This window comes from Macaca mulatta, chromosome 2, assembly GCF_049350105.2.
Source record: "Macaca mulatta isolate MMU2019108-1 chromosome 2, T2T-MMU8v2.0, whole genome shotgun sequence".
Taxonomy (NCBI): domain Eukaryota; kingdom Metazoa; phylum Chordata; class Mammalia; order Primates; family Cercopithecidae; genus Macaca; species Macaca mulatta.
This window is the reverse complement of record NC_133407.1, coordinates 107,700,173-107,715,641: the sequence shown is the minus strand read 5'-3', so window position 1 is coordinate 107,715,641 and position 15,469 is coordinate 107,700,173. Positions and strand designations below refer to the sequence as shown.

General features: G+C 39.4%; 1 protein-coding gene across 4 annotated transcripts in view; it reads right to left on the bottom strand.

The window, feature by feature from the left end:
• Positions 1-15,469, bottom strand: part of TCAIM (T cell activation inhibitor, mitochondrial) — a 70,838-nt gene that overhangs the window by 10,047 nt on the left and 45,322 nt on the right. For 3 of the 4 annotated variants that reach the window (XM_015131204.3, XM_015131203.3, XM_077992275.1), the window contains exons 6-8: positions 6,421-6,543; positions 2,922-3,019; positions 2,585-2,676 (exon numbers count right to left, since the gene is read on the bottom strand). In XM_015131204.3, the coding sequence (XP_014986690.2) occupies positions 2,585-2,676; positions 2,922-3,019; positions 6,421-6,543 (313 nt within the window). The remainder of the gene's footprint in view (positions 1-2,584; positions 2,677-2,921; positions 3,020-6,420; positions 6,544-15,469) is intronic. The other variant, XM_015131205.3, reaches the window with a different exon arrangement.

Sequence of the window (15,469 nt, the reverse complement as noted above, 5' to 3'; positions counted from 1 at the left end):
GGTTACTCATGTATATATGGTAACTACATTTTAAAAACTTTTTGTTTTGACATAATTCTAGATTCATATACCTTTAACTTAACAGTACATCTTATACAATTATTGGTATAATATTACAACCAGGAAATTGACATTGATACAATTCATTAATCTTACTCAGAGGTCATTAGTTTTACTTGCATGCATTTGTGTATTTTTCATATGTGTATTTACTTTATTATATGTGTATGGAGCCATGTGACACTGCTACAGTCAAAACACACAGAAATTCCATCATAGGGATCCCGTTTATAGCACTGACACCTCTGCTCCCCTCTCTCTACTTCCTGGCAACCACGAATCTTTTCTTCCTTTCTATCATTTTATTATTCCAAGGATGTTATATAAATAGAATCAAACAGTTTGTAACCTTTTGAGACTGACTTTTTCACTCAGCACAATGCCCTTAAGATCCATCCAATTGCTGCATGTATCAATAGCTCACTCCTTTTCATTGCTGAGTAAAATCCTATGGTAGGGATGTACAAGTTTGTTTAGCTATTCACACACTGAAGAACATTCATTTTTTTCCTAGTTTTTGGCTATTATAAACATTCATGTACAGGTGTTTGTGTGAACATAATTTTTCATTTCTCTGCTGTAAATACCTGAGGGTGACTGCTGGGTCATGTTTAGTTTTGTAAGAAACCATTATAGTCTTTTTCCAGAATGCCTGTACCATTTTACATTCCCATCAGCAATGCATGAATGACCTATTTTTTCTGCATTCTCACCAGCATGTAACTATTTTTCATTTTAGCCATCCTGGTAAGTGTGTAGTGATAATGCACTGTGGTTCTATCTATCTATCTATCTATCTATCTATCTATCTATCTATCTATCTATCTATCTATCTATCTATCTATCTCCCTCCCTCCCTCCCTCCCTCCCTCCCTACCTATCTAATCTATCTTTCTATCTTTCTATTTATTTTGAGACAGAGTCTCGCTGTGTTGCCCAGGCTGGAGTGCAGTGGCACAATCTCGGCTCACTGCAACTTCCACCTCCCGGGTTCAAGTGATTCTCCTGCCTCAGCCTCCCAAGTAGCTGGGACTATAGGCGCCTGCCACCATGCCCAGCTAATTTTTTTTTTTTTTAATTTTTAGTAGAGACGGGGTTTCACTGTGTTTACCAGGTTGGTCTTGAACTCCTGACCTCGTGATCCACCTGTCTTGGCCTCCCAAAGCACTGGGATTACAGGCGTGAGCCACAGTGCCCGGCCAATGAATATGTTTTTATGTGCTTACATGTCATCTGTACATTCTCTTTGGTGACATGTCATTTCATGTCACCGTTTTTGGTTGCATTGGTTTTTTTAGTAGCCCTTTTTAGTGGGTTTTTTTTTTTTTTTTTTTTTTTTTACTGCTGAAGTTTGAGAGTTTTAGATTGCCCTTTTTTTAGTTGGTTTTTTCTTTTCCTGCTGAAATTTGAGAGTTTTGAAATATATTCTAGATATAATGTCTTTGTCAGATATGTGGTTTGCAAGTATTTTCTACCAAATAAATATTTGATTTGAACAGACGCTTCACTAAAGAAGATATGTGGATGACAAATAAGCACATGAAAAGATGCTCACCATTATTTATTATTAGAGAAATGCAAATTAAACATTGAATGAGATTGTACCACAGAGCTATTAGACTGACTAAAATTAAAAAGATGACCATAGTTAAGTGTTGGCAGTTTTTTAAAAAGTTAAAATACTCTACCATATGATCCAGCCATTCTATTTTAGGTATTTACCCAAGAGAAAGGAAATATATGTCCATATATTTGTACACAAATGTTCATAGCAGTTTTATTTGTAATAGTCACAAAGTGATACGACCCTATGTCCATCAACAGGTGAATGAATAAACAAACTGTGGTATATTTATACAATGAAATAGTACATAGTAATAAAAAGGAATAAACTTTCAATACATGCAACAGCATGGATGAATCTCAAAATGAGACAGTGAAAGAAACCAGACACAAAAGTTTGCAAGCCCTATGATTCCACTTACATAAAACTCCAAAACTAAGCTATAGTGACAGAAAGCAGACCAGTGGTTGCTTGGAGAGGGGGTGGTGGGATAGGAGGGAGTGTTTACAAAGGGCCATATGCTCACATATATGCCCAGGTGTTGGATACATTTGCTATCTTGACTGTGATAATGGCTTCATGGGCATACATACATGTCAAAATACCAAACAACACACAAGAAACATGTGCAGTTTATTAAATGTCAGTTATACCTCAATAAATCTGTTAAGAACAGGTAAAACCAAACAACAGAATATAGGCTTTCAGGCTGTGCTTCAGAAAAGAATGCAGTATTACCAGACAAAAACTGCCTTAAAAATCAGTCTTCCTTCTTAAGTATGTTAAGTATATGATATTTCAGCATGTGATCTGAAAACAGCTGACACTATGATTAAAAACATTAAAAAACAAAAACAAAAACAGAACAAAATTTTTTTTTGGTTCATTAACATTATAGCATTGTTGGAAATGAGAGTATATGAATGACAAGAAGTTTTTAATTTTAAGGCTCTTTCTTACTTTTGTCCAGTGATGATGGACATCCATTGTTCCTAGCATCACATGGCCCACTGCACTCATGCCAGAACGGTCTGTAAATATGATTGTACACCCTGATGATAAAACACAAAACCTTTGGTCATGGTCGAGGTGCTTCATTCTTTCTGCATTGTGCCAATAGTGTATAAACTCAGGATTAAATTCAGTAGAAGCTTAAAGGCTAATTTTATGCCACTGCTTTATTCAAAGAAGAGATTTAAAAGTTCAGCTATGATGAAGTTACTTGGTTTTTCCATTAAAATTTATAGATGTACATAGCAGCTAGGTGATTTTTTAAAAGAAAATGGAAAATGTTTACCTTTTGCTTTTTTAAGTGTTTCCAAATTCTGCTGTGCTAAGCGGCTTAAACTATGCAGCTGGCTACAGCGGTGGGCGACGCCCCAGCTCCTCTGCCACCTAGGCCAACAGAGCACACAAGCATGTTAATAAGTGGCACCCCGAAGAAGGAGCAAGCACTCACCACAACTACTGGAGTCCTTGGGAAGCCAATGAGTCTCTTTCTGAAGCAGGCACATCACATGTTTTGATTGATCATATGTTTCTAAGCTAGCTAATTTTTAAAGAAGCAACCACATGGAAAATGAATTGTTTACCAGAGGGCAGAAATATTACTACTATGCTCAGGTATCCAAAGATTTAAAATAAGCAAATACATGATGTTTCTATTTAAAAATAAGATGATGAAATGGGAAAACTGTGAAAAAAGTATTTTTCTTTTTCACATTATTATAATGATGATGGTTTTGTTTTAGATTCAAGTTCCAACTAGGAATTCCAGTTAGGCTTATCAGGTTCTCTTTTCTGTTTTTGAGATAGGGGCTCACTCGGTTGCCCAGGCGGGAGTGCAGTAGTGCAGTCATGGCTCACTGCAGCCTTGACCTCCTCTGCTCAAGAGATCCTCCTACCTCAGCCTCATGAGTAGCTGGGACTAAAGGCATGTGCCACCACGGCTGGCTACTTCAAAAATTTTTTTTGTAGAGACAGGGTTTCACCATGTTGCTCAGGGTGGTCTTGAACACCTGGGCTCAAGTGATCCACCAGCCTCGGCCTCCCAGAGTGTTGGGATTACAGGCGTGAGCCACCGTACCTGACCTCAGGTTCTTTTTATCTCATTCTAGAGAAAGTGATTTTGATGAAATCATGTATATCTGCTCATTTCATAAATTTCATCAATTAATATTAAACCCCAGTGACACATGGAACCTGACATTGACACGATGTCAGAGGCCCTGCTGTGTAACTGTGAAGAGCACTGGTCTTCAGAAAACCCACCTTGGAGTTCTAATTCTGTGGTTTACTAGCTCTGTGACCTTGAACAAGCTGCTTTTAGCCTTCCTAAGGTTTTCACTTGCATGCATGCAAAGTGAGGATGTTTCCTGCTATACAGGTAGTAGACATCAAATGAGGTAATGTGTGTGAAGGAGTCCAGGCATTCAAAACAGGCTCTTAAGAAACACAGGTTCTTCTTTTATCCTAATACTGATTCTGATGAATGTCATTTCCGATAAAATGAAAACTTGTTTAAAAAATTGTTTTTTTCTTTAAACTACAATTTAAAAAGTAAAATATAATTTCAAAGAATATTAATTTTTGATTATTTGACATTAAAAAATTTAAGTGACAAAGGTAGTAAATGCTGTTTTCGTTAAAAATGGTGTTCTATATAGGCTGTTTAGAATGAAAAACAATGTCATTAGTTAATGTTTCTGTTTGCTGGAGTTTTGGCTAACTTTTTTTAGCAAGTAAAGAAGCCCTCATGCCCATAGTCCTCAAATGTTATGGTCTCAGGGACCCTTTTATACTCTTAAAAATTGAAAACTCCAAAGAGCTTTAGCTTATGTGGGGGATATATATATATATATTTTTTTTTTTTTTTTTTTTTTTTGAGACAGAGTCTTGCTGTGTCGCCCAGGCTGCAGTGCAGTGGTGTGCTCTTGGTTCACCGCAACCTCCATCTTCCGGGTTCAAGCAATTCTCCTGCCTCAGCCGCCTGAGTAGCTGGGATTACAGGCATGCACCACCAGGCCTGGCTAATTTTTGTATTTTTAGTAGAGACGGGGTTTCACCATGTTGGTCAGGCTGGTCTCGAACTCCTGACCTCGTCATCTGCCTGCCTTGGCCTCTCAAAGTGCTGGGATTACAGGCATGAGCCACCGTACCCGGCCAGGTTATATCTATTGACATTTACCATAATATAAATTAAAGCTGAGAAATTTCTCCATAATACTGTAAAATAATATTTATTTCTTTTTTTTTGTTTAAGAAATCCTTTCATTTTCCTCAGTCTGCTTTGACAGATCTTTTAAAATTTCTATTAGAAAAAGTTATTTGCATGCACATTAATTTATTTACCTTATAAACTTTTAAAAATGATCTTACTATTTTTAGTTAGAAAAGTTTATGCTACTAGACTATGGAATGGGAAGAACCCCCTATAATAAAGTTTAATCTGAAAATGATTAGTGTGATGATAAGATAACAGATATATGCATACATTCAAACATTTCACACATGGAAGTCTAAAAGAATGCTTTTGAAATTCTGAATTATCTTATGATGATTTGATTATACAAGAACAGAACATGTAAATACTATCTGTACTCTGTAAACACAGGAAAAAAGGTGTTTTTATGGTACCCAAATAGTCATTTGTTTTAATATAAGAAAAAAAAGTCCTAATAATGAGAATTGAAAACAACAAAACAGGCTAGAGCAAAAAGTAACAAAGATGTTTAAACATGAAGACTAGATGACGATTTTTCTGAGTTCTAGTGATGGGAAGTCCAATGACTGAATGACCTGACTCCTCCTTTTCCCTTCCTTAGAGTTTTAAGAACTGTTAAATCTATTCCGCAATAAATTTCAGCATGGATCTTTATATAACTGCAATTTTCAAGTTTATGAAAACTTACTTAAAAAGTTCCGCGATATAATATAGAACCAAGAATACAACATCCATTTTCTCCCTCCCCTCCTCTTTTTAAACTCAAATACTAATCTTTTAAAACACTTATTATTATTTAGAGATGGGGTCTCACTATGTTGCCCAGGTTGGTCTCAAACTCCTGGCCTCAAGTGATTCTCCTGCCTTGACCTCCCAAAGTGCTGGAAGTATGAGTCACTGTGCCTGGCCTTAAATATCTTATAAGATGGGGGCATAATTATTTTTTATATATTTTGTGTATATGGAATAGGGTATTTTTCCTACAAACTTATTATGTAAAGAAGTTTATTATGCCAAAAATGTCAGTACTTAAGCCTTACTTCTTTATCTATATATAGAAGAAAGAAGTAACATATATATAAATTGAGACGAAGTCTTGCTCTATCACCTAGGCTGCAGTGCAGTGATGCAATTATAGCTCACTGCAGCCTCAAGCTCCTGGGCTTAAGTGATCCTCTTGCCTCATCCTTCCAAGTAGCTGAGACTACAGGTGCAGGCCACCGTGCCTAGCTAAATTTTTTTTTAAGTTTTGTAGAGATAGGGTCTACTAGCCTGTTGCCCAGGCTAGTCTTGAACTCCTGGGCTCAAGTGATGCTCCCACCTTGGCCTCCCAAAGTGCTCGGATTACAGGCAAGAGCCACTGTGCACAGCCTTACTTCAATATTTAAAATAAGAAATTACTAAGAGTTTTCTTACACAGATGAACATTTCATGATGTTCATAAAGATAATTGAAGAGTACTCAGTTATCAGAGCAACAGTTAAAGATGCAAATATTTAGCTGCTGAAAAGCTTATCAGTTGGTAATTCATATTCATTTTAATTTCTAAATTAGGTTCTCTCTTCTTTATTACCTGATATCTGACAGTTGCAATTGATGAGACAGTTCATCTTTTAAACGATCTAGTTCTTTTCTAAGTGGCAAACTGTTCTTTAGCTTTTTAACAGCACTTTTCCCATTGTTATCTAACCAGGATCTAGAAGGAAAAGAGAGAGAGGGAGATATATATATGTATATATATATATATACACACAGACTCTTTATAATACTAACCATAATATAAGTATTTCTACTATTAAAAGACACATGTATGCACTTGCATATTCATAATAGCAAAGACTTGGAATCAACCTAATCAATAGATTGGATAAAGAAAATGTGGTATATATATACGATGGAATACTATGCAGCCATAAAAAAGAATGAGTTCTTGTATTTCATGGGAACATGGATGAAGCCGGAGGCTATCATCCTTAGAAAACTAACACAGGAACAGAAAACCAAATACTGCATGTTCTCACTTATAAACAGGAGCTAAATGATGAGACCACATGGACACAAAGACGGGAACAACAGACACTGGGGCCCACTTGAAGGTAGAGGATAGAAGAGAGGATCAGTAAAAACAACTATAGGGTACTAGGCTTAGTACCTAGGTAACAAAATGAACTGTACAACAAACCCCTGTGATGAGAGTTTATTTATATAACAAACCTACACATTAAAAAAAAGAACCTAAAAGTTAAAAAAAATTGTACTAAAAAAAAAAGGACACATACATTATCTTAAAGCAGCCCCAGTGTTAAACCGAGTTTTCAATCAAACCTTTACTTCTACCTATTCTTTTTCAGAAATACCTACTTTTAAAATAAGTTGCTTGGAGAACTGCCAACACCTGTCAAATCATATTCTATGCAACTTCCTTTGCATATTAAAAAATTAAATTTTAATTATATCAAACCTGTCACTAGATTTCTAGATATAATTTTTTTTAATTAAAAATACTTCAAAGTGTGTTTATTACAACCTTCAGTAAGCTATACTAGATCTTCACTGATGTCAGTCATACACATACGGGAGGGTAGAACTAATTATGGAATAAGTGACCAAATATTATAATAGAGCTAAAAAGGTGTAAAAGTCAAACTCAACAGACATATCTGATGAGACTAGTGACAATTAAGAGGCAATGGGTCCTGATGAAGGAATATGAAAAGATTACTTTGTGGATTCTAGCTGGGTGGACTCCAGTTTCTGCCTTTTCAGTCTTGGATACTACTACCCTGAGCTCCCAATGCTTATTCCCTCATCCCTGTAACCTAGTCCCTCTGACTGGTCAGACCTTACCAATCTAGTCATTTTGCCACACCCTCCTTCCAGGAGGGCCTCTTCACTACCCTGGTGCTCAGTGACACCTCCATTCCTTTCCACCCAACCAAAGGTCCAGTTTCAGTCTCGTCTCAACTATATCAACTCTATAATAAGCTCAGCAGAAAGATGTTCTCTAAACCTGTATTTCTTAGAATGTTTACCTCAATAGTCTTACAAGAACTAAATATCAAAAATGCTTTGGCTGGGTGTGGTGGCTCAAGTCTGTGATCCCAGAACTTTGGGAGGCTGAGGTGGGCGGATCATGAGGTCAGGAGTTCGAGACCAGCCTGGCCAATGTGCTGAAACCCCGTATCTACTAAAAAATACAAAAAATTAGCCGGGCGTGTTGGCATGCACCTGTAATCCCAGCTACTTAGGAGGCTGAGGCAGAAGAATCGCTTGAACCGGGAGGCGGAGGTTGCAGTGAGCTGAGATCACGCCACTGCACTCCAGAGCTTGGGTGACAGAGTGAGACTCCGTCCAAAAATTAAAAAAAAAAAAAAAAAAAAATCTTTAAGGATTAGAAGATAGCTTTCAGCAAACAGCTGAAAGCCTGTGTGGCCTTCTAGAGAGCAGCACCACCTCTGTAGAAACCGTCTCTCACTTGGTGCTATAATCATGACACAAGGGTGCTTGTTAGTGCTCAGGGTCACTGGCTACCCAAGGGAAGTCCAGAGAAATGAGTGACCTGGATGGAGTCCTGGGAGGCTGACGAGCTGCTGCAGGAGTGGGTGGTGAGGGGGCAGGGACAGAATGGTAGTGACTCTGGGCTGAGGGGAACATTTCAGATTCCAAAACAAAGTGGTGGGGAGTGGGCCCTAGGCATTACTATGCAAGAGAAAACTCCAGGAAAACCAGAGGTTCCCTTTCTTCTTCTTATTTTTTTGTACAGACTAGGTCTCACTTTGGTGCCCAGGCTGGCCCCAAACTTCTGTGCTCAAGGGATTCTCCTGCCTCGGCCCGCCAAAATGCTAGGATTATAGGCATGAGCCACCATTTTTTCTTAAAAAAATTTTTTTTAATTGGCTATGCTAATCTTCTCTGTATTGTTCCAATTTTTTTGAGATGGGGTCTAACTATGTTGCCCAGGCTGGAATAGATTGGTGTGATCATGGCTCACTGCAGTCTCGACCTCCTGGGCTCAAGTGATCCTCTAGCCTTAGCCTCTCTAGTAGCTGGGACTATAAGCATGTGCTACCATGCCCACCTAATTTTTTAAAATTATTATTTGTAGAGATGAGGTCTTGCTATGTTGCCCAAACTGGTCTTGAACTCCTGGACTCAAGTGATCTTCCCGCATTGGCATCCCAAAGTGCTGGCATTAAAGGCATGAGCCACTATACCTGGCCTCATTCCATTTTTAGTATATGTACTGCTGAAGGGAGCACTAGGTTCCTTAATAGTCACTTTATATGTTTTAGATGTTGTGATCTAAAGCATTTAAAAAATTATCAAGTTTAGAATATTGAAAATGACAAATCATTATGCATCTATTAAACATTTATCCTGAATGCCTGACATTGTGCTGTGTTGGAATTACAAGGAAGATAAAGTCCTTGTTTTAAAGGAAGACACATTTAATAAGGAATATAGAGATAAGCAATTAGAATAGAAGAAATTATTCCTGGAAGATTCTGTAGAACAGGTAGTATGTGATCTGGAACCCAAAAGATGTATCAGATCTTTCCAGGTAGGTGAGAGAGAATGGCATGTCAATCATAATAGTGCACAAAGATCTATGAGATGAGCCAGTATGCCCAGATGACAGGATGCTTAGAGGGAGAGAAGGGCATAAGAGACTGGAGAGGGACTACGGGTAAAGTGGGGTCAGACCATGAAGGGTCTTACACACTGAGAAAGGGAATTGTAAGTTTATCCTCTAGGTGAAAGCGTTCAATGTTTTTTTTTTTTTTTTAAATTCACTGACTTTGCATAGCAATTAATAATCCTTCCTATACCCTCTTTAAGAATACTGGTAAACATTTTGTCACTTCTGCATGGCATGTGATTAAGCAGGTAAATATATCTTAATTTATATCACTACTATTGGATATGGCATTACAATTTTCCAACTTTTCCACACTTATTAAGTAATAAATATTGTTCAACTTACTTTAAATCATGTAAGAGAAAGCACGATTTATTGACATATGAATTATCAAATGACACACTATGTTTGGTTTGGGGCCCAAATGTTTTGCAACATAGATTAAAATATGATCTTATAGATTCATGAATTGATTTTTGGAATTCTTACATTTAATGTATAAAAATCAACTGGTCTAGCTTAACAATATTTGTGTTTTGTTTCCAAAAACTGAAGTAAAAACAAAGACTCTCAACATGGTTTTTGTTTTTATTATTATTTTTTGAGACGGAGTCTCACTGTGTCACCCAGGCTGGAGTGCAGTGGCATGATCTCAGCTCACTGCAACCTCCGCCTCCCAGGTTGGAGTGATTCTTCTGCCTCAGCCTCCTGAGTAGCTGGGACTACAGGTGGGCACCACCATGCCCGGCTAATTTTTGTATTATTAGTAGAGACGGGGCTTCACCATATTGGCCAGACTGGTCTTGAACTCCTGACCTCGTAATCCACTCACCTTGGCCTCCCAAAGTGTTGGGATTACAGGCGTGAGCCATCGCGCCTGGCCATGGTTTTTAATATATACAGATATAAAGATACATGTTTCCTGGCTCTGGCCACTGAGAGGATTAGTAGTAACTGAGCACATGTAGCACTGAGATGTTGGTGTCTATAAACCAATCCCTACTAGAAAGAGCCAGAGCTTCCTGGCAAAACTCCTGAATCAAACTTTGGAGCAGGAACAGTACAGATGAACCTGGAACAACTTGGTGAACCAGAAAGTAAGGGAATAATAGGAAAGATGGGAACATAGGCACTTCATATAGTCCCCATATGAAGAGATGATGAAATGAAGAAATCAATATGTGGCAACCAGCAGAGTAATATGTGATTCAAGCAAGAATCATCAATGAATATTAGAGCAAGTGAGGTAGTAAAAATCTAAGGAGTAAAAGGATATTTATATAGCCCTAAATATCTCCTTAACAGAAGCTAATTAAAGGAAAAAAAATCATAACTTCCTGGAAGAAATTAGTATCATTAGTAATGGGTTACATAAACATCCCATACCTCCTACATAATCCACTGAAAACACCACAACATCATTTCTGGGGTAGGCCTGTGAAAAACTCTGACTGTAATTATGAGGAAACATCAGATAAACAAATGGTAAGACATTCTACAAAATAATTGGCTTGTATTCATCAAGGTAATGAAAGACAAGAACACACTGAGGAACTGTTCCAGATTAAAAAAGACTAAAGAGATTTGACAACCAAATGTGGCTCATGATTTGGGATTTTCTTTTCCTAATAAAGGGCAGCGCTCAGAAAATGAGTGACATTTGAATAACATCTCGGGGTTAGCTAACAGTATTGTCATAAGTGTTAACTTTTTAATTTTTATTATTTTCCAAGATAATGTTTTTATATTTAAAAAATGTACAACCTAGGTATTCAAGGGTAAAGGGACATTGTGGCTGCAACTTACTCAAATGGGTCAGAGAAAAAATGTATATAAATATACATATATAATTTCAATATTTAAATATATATATAATGATAAAGCAAATGTACATTTGAGGAATTTGGGTGGAAGTTACATGGGACTTCTTTATATTATTTCTGCAAATTTTCTTTCTTTTTTTAATTTTAGTCTCTACCTTTTTTATTTTAGAGACAGGGACTTGCTCTGTTGCCCAGGCTGGAGTACAACAGCACAATCATAGTGTCATGGGATCCTTGGGGTGTCGCTTTTCCAGCTGGAAACCTCTGTGGTTGGTAGTGTCCTTGCCTGAGTTTGGCTCAGGCCCACTGGGCTCATTCTGCCCGCTTGGCCTGGCAGGCTGCACTTAGCTCACACTACTGGCCTAGATCCCACGTCTGCCAAGGGCCAGCCAGGCACACAGTGGCAAGGGGTGTGTGAGTGAACGCAGGGTCCAGCCACTGTGCACAGCCAGGTGTGCTGACTGCAGTGGGGCAGGCAAACCCAGGCACCAGCACAGGCGTTGGCTCCATGCAAGGCTGCAGATGACCAGGTGTACCACTGTGGGAACCGAGGAACGTGGTGGTTCCTGGAAGCTTGGAGACACCAGGAACCACAGGGCCCCAAAGAGGGTGTCACAGCCCTGGCTTGGGGAGCCCCTAGGTCTGGCCTCCCCGAAGGGCTGCAGCTTTTCTCTCCTTGTCACTTGTAATGTAGTGAGCAGGGGGCGTGTTTCAGCTCTGTTTGTGTTACAGCTCTTTAAGTCCCACCATTAGGTGTTCACAAGTTCTTGTCCCATGTCCAGGAAGAATGAGGTATGTGGCCAACCGGAGGATGAGCAAGTCAGAGAGGAGCTTCACTGAGTGATAGAACAGCTCTCAGGAGACCTGGGGTAGCTCCTTTCTGCAGGCAGGTCATCCCCATGAGTGTCCAGCTCTCAGCAGAGAAGAGACGCACAGTGGGTAGCTCCTTTTCACAGGCAGGCTGTCTCAACATTGAGGAGACCTGAAGTGGGTAACTCCTTCCTGCAGCTGGTAGTCCCAATGTTGGCATGAGTCTGGCTGAGTTCAGGGTTTTTATGTGCTCAGAAAGGTTTTTCCCGGTGGGCCTGGAAAAAGCACCATCCAATTGGCCAAACCGTCATCAATGAAGTCTTCACTCTGGGCCATGGACTTCACCTGGAACTGGAAGCCCAGTCCCCACACTTCAGGCTGTTCCTGGCTTGAAGGTGGGGTTTCATCAGGGCCCTGGCCCTTTCTGCCCAGAAACCTGCCTCTGGCCATCAACATGCCATCCATGGTGCCCAGGCTCTTTGTGCTGAGGGGCACCTGCAGGCTTGGGCCAAGCTGCCCTCAGCCACCCTCACCATGCCTCCCTCCCATGCTCATCAGCACCCAGTCTGGAGGGGACAGAGACAGCAGGGGGCTGGTGTGTCAGCACCACCCTGGTCAGGTTGTGACAGCGCCCAGGCTCTGCCACAACTTTGCTCTGCACCTGAGCGGGCACTGGGAGTGGGGAGAGGTCAGGGAGTGGGAGCAGGTACTTCTGGGCTGGCAGGGGCGGTGGTTCCCAGGCCCCTGAAAGCCCAGAGACGTCCCAGTCCAGAGTGGGTGGCTGGGCAGCTGCAGCTGCGCCAGGGAGCATGTGGCTCCCACCCTACCAATTCAGTAGGAGGCAGGGCTCCTGCCTGTTCCCAGCCCACACCAGCTCTGTAGAGCATGCAGCCCTGGCCACGTCTCTCCTGCTGCAGCGAGCGTCTTAGCAGTGGCTGCTCCAGATGGGGCTGCTGCTGCCATCAATAGCTCACTGTAACTTTGAACTCCTGGGCTCAAGCAATCCTCCTACTTGGCCTCAGGAATCGAAAGAACTACAGGTGTGGCTAATTTTAAAGTTTTTTTGTTTTTTTTTTTTTCCCCAGCTTCTAGCTCTGTTGCCCAGGCTGATGGACAGTGGTGCAATCTCAGCTCACTGCAACCTTCGCCTCCCGGGCTCAAGTGATTCTCCTGTCTCAGCCTCTTGAGTAGCTGGGATTATAGGTGCGAGCCAGTCTGCCTGGCCCTATTCCTGCACATTTTCTTTGGGTCTGAAATTATGTCAAAATTAAAATTAAAAAATAGCTTAAAAAAAAGAAAGTGTAAGTTGCTGGCTACTGTTTGTAAGCAAAAAAAATAATTGTAGAGAATGTCTTTATTCTTGAATATGTGAAACACAAAACTGAAAATAAAATCAACAAAAGCATTTTTTTTTTAGTTTTGGTGCTTATGTACAAGAGACACCAACTTGTGTTTCTGAATTTTAATCAAATCAATGCAACTATCAGTGCAACTGTCAGGTGAAGGTAATCAGAGACAAATTTTCAGATTTTTTTTTTTTTTTTTGAGACGGAGTCTTGCTCTGTTGCCCAGGCCGGAGTGCAGCGGTGTGATCTCGGCTCACTGCAAGCTCTGCCCCCTGGATTCATGCCATTCTCCTGCCTTAGCCTCCTGTGTAGCTGGGACTACAGGCACCCACCACCATGCCCAGCTAGTGTTTTTTGTATTTTTAGTAGAGACGGGGTTTCACTGTGTTCGCCCGGATGGTCTCGATCTCCTGACCTCATGATCTGCCCGCCTCGGCCTCCCAAAGTGCTGGGATTACAGGTGTGAGCCACCGCACCCAGCCTTTCAGAATTATTTTTTATGCTCCTTAACTTTTTCAGGATCAGCAGTCCCTGTATTTTTCTTTAAAACAATTTAAATAAGTATATGGATCTATTTCTTAGGGTAAAACACTCTGCACAAAACCATCTACAGTAAAGTGAGAGTCTCTCTTCTCAGCTCATACCCATCAGGACATTTTCTCAACCATGTCCTCCAATATTCTGTAAATATGACAAGAGACTTCATATCCTTATAATTTATTTTCTATTTACATTAGATAGAGCTGGTTTCTTTTGTTGGCAATCAAAAACTTTTGACTAATAAAATTCCATTTGATTTTCTTAGTGACAATCCTAAGTAGTGCAAGTGTATCTCTGCCTTTCCAGTATTTACATGTCCCATTTCTGTTTCTTATTATACATTGGCTGGACTCTCCAGGACAAATACATTGTAGAGGTGATAGCAGGCATTCTGGCTGGCTTGTTTCTCCACAGTTCTGAGCTCATCTGCTTTCTATCTTCCAAAAATTCCTAAAAATGTGTCTATTAGTATTTTCTTATTTATCAAGCTCCATGAAATTTAATAAATGCCTGTATTTGCAGGCTACCAACTGGGATCTCCTCTAAATAATGCATGAGCTATTAAGGGGAATGATGTGATCAAAGCCTTTGGTAAAGTTGGGAATATAGAAGGAATGTAGAATCTAGGTTGCCGTGAAGAGAAACTGGCAGTAGAAAGATCCTTAGGAAGTTATTCCAATAGTCTAGAGAAAAATGAATGTAGCAATGAGGATTCCCATTAAACAACTTTGAATGATCTGTTCCCACATCAAGCAAAAACTACGAAAACTGGAAGTAAGCCAAGAGCTAGATTTACTTGAAAATCTTTCTGAGCTCCCTAATGTATGTCCTGTGATTGGCTGTAATACTTATTCAGTATTCCTTTTTGGACCAATCACAGCCTATTTGTATAATAATTTATCTCTACATGTCTTATGTCCCCCATTATCCTATTACCCCCAGGAGGGAAAGATGAGTCTTTTATTATCTAATGTGTACTTAATCTGAATGTCATCACAGTGAGATCACTAGACAGCATGAAATTGGACTATAAATTAAACCATAAGGCAAATAGAAAAGAATACCTTCCTGATCAATGTGGAAACACATGGTTACCTTGTCTAACCATACTTTAGGTCAGAAATAAAGTTCTAAATTACTCTCTAAATGAGAATACTTTATTGGATTTTTAAAGGATCATTACTGCCTGAAGTTGTCACACAAATCATTTTAATTCTTAGCTTAATTTTATAATCACAGACATTTAAAAATTCAGAGCCTTTGTTTTCAATGGTGAGTCCAATTAATTACTATTGAGATAAAAGAGAAATCTCATATTTATTCCATAGTAAAATACCAAGTAAGCCAGAATGTTTAACCTCTACTAAGCAAGAACTTTTTAAAAAATGCTGATTTTATAAAAAATGAAATTACCTATAAACAAGTAAATACTAATTAGTAATCACTAATATATTTTTCCTAATT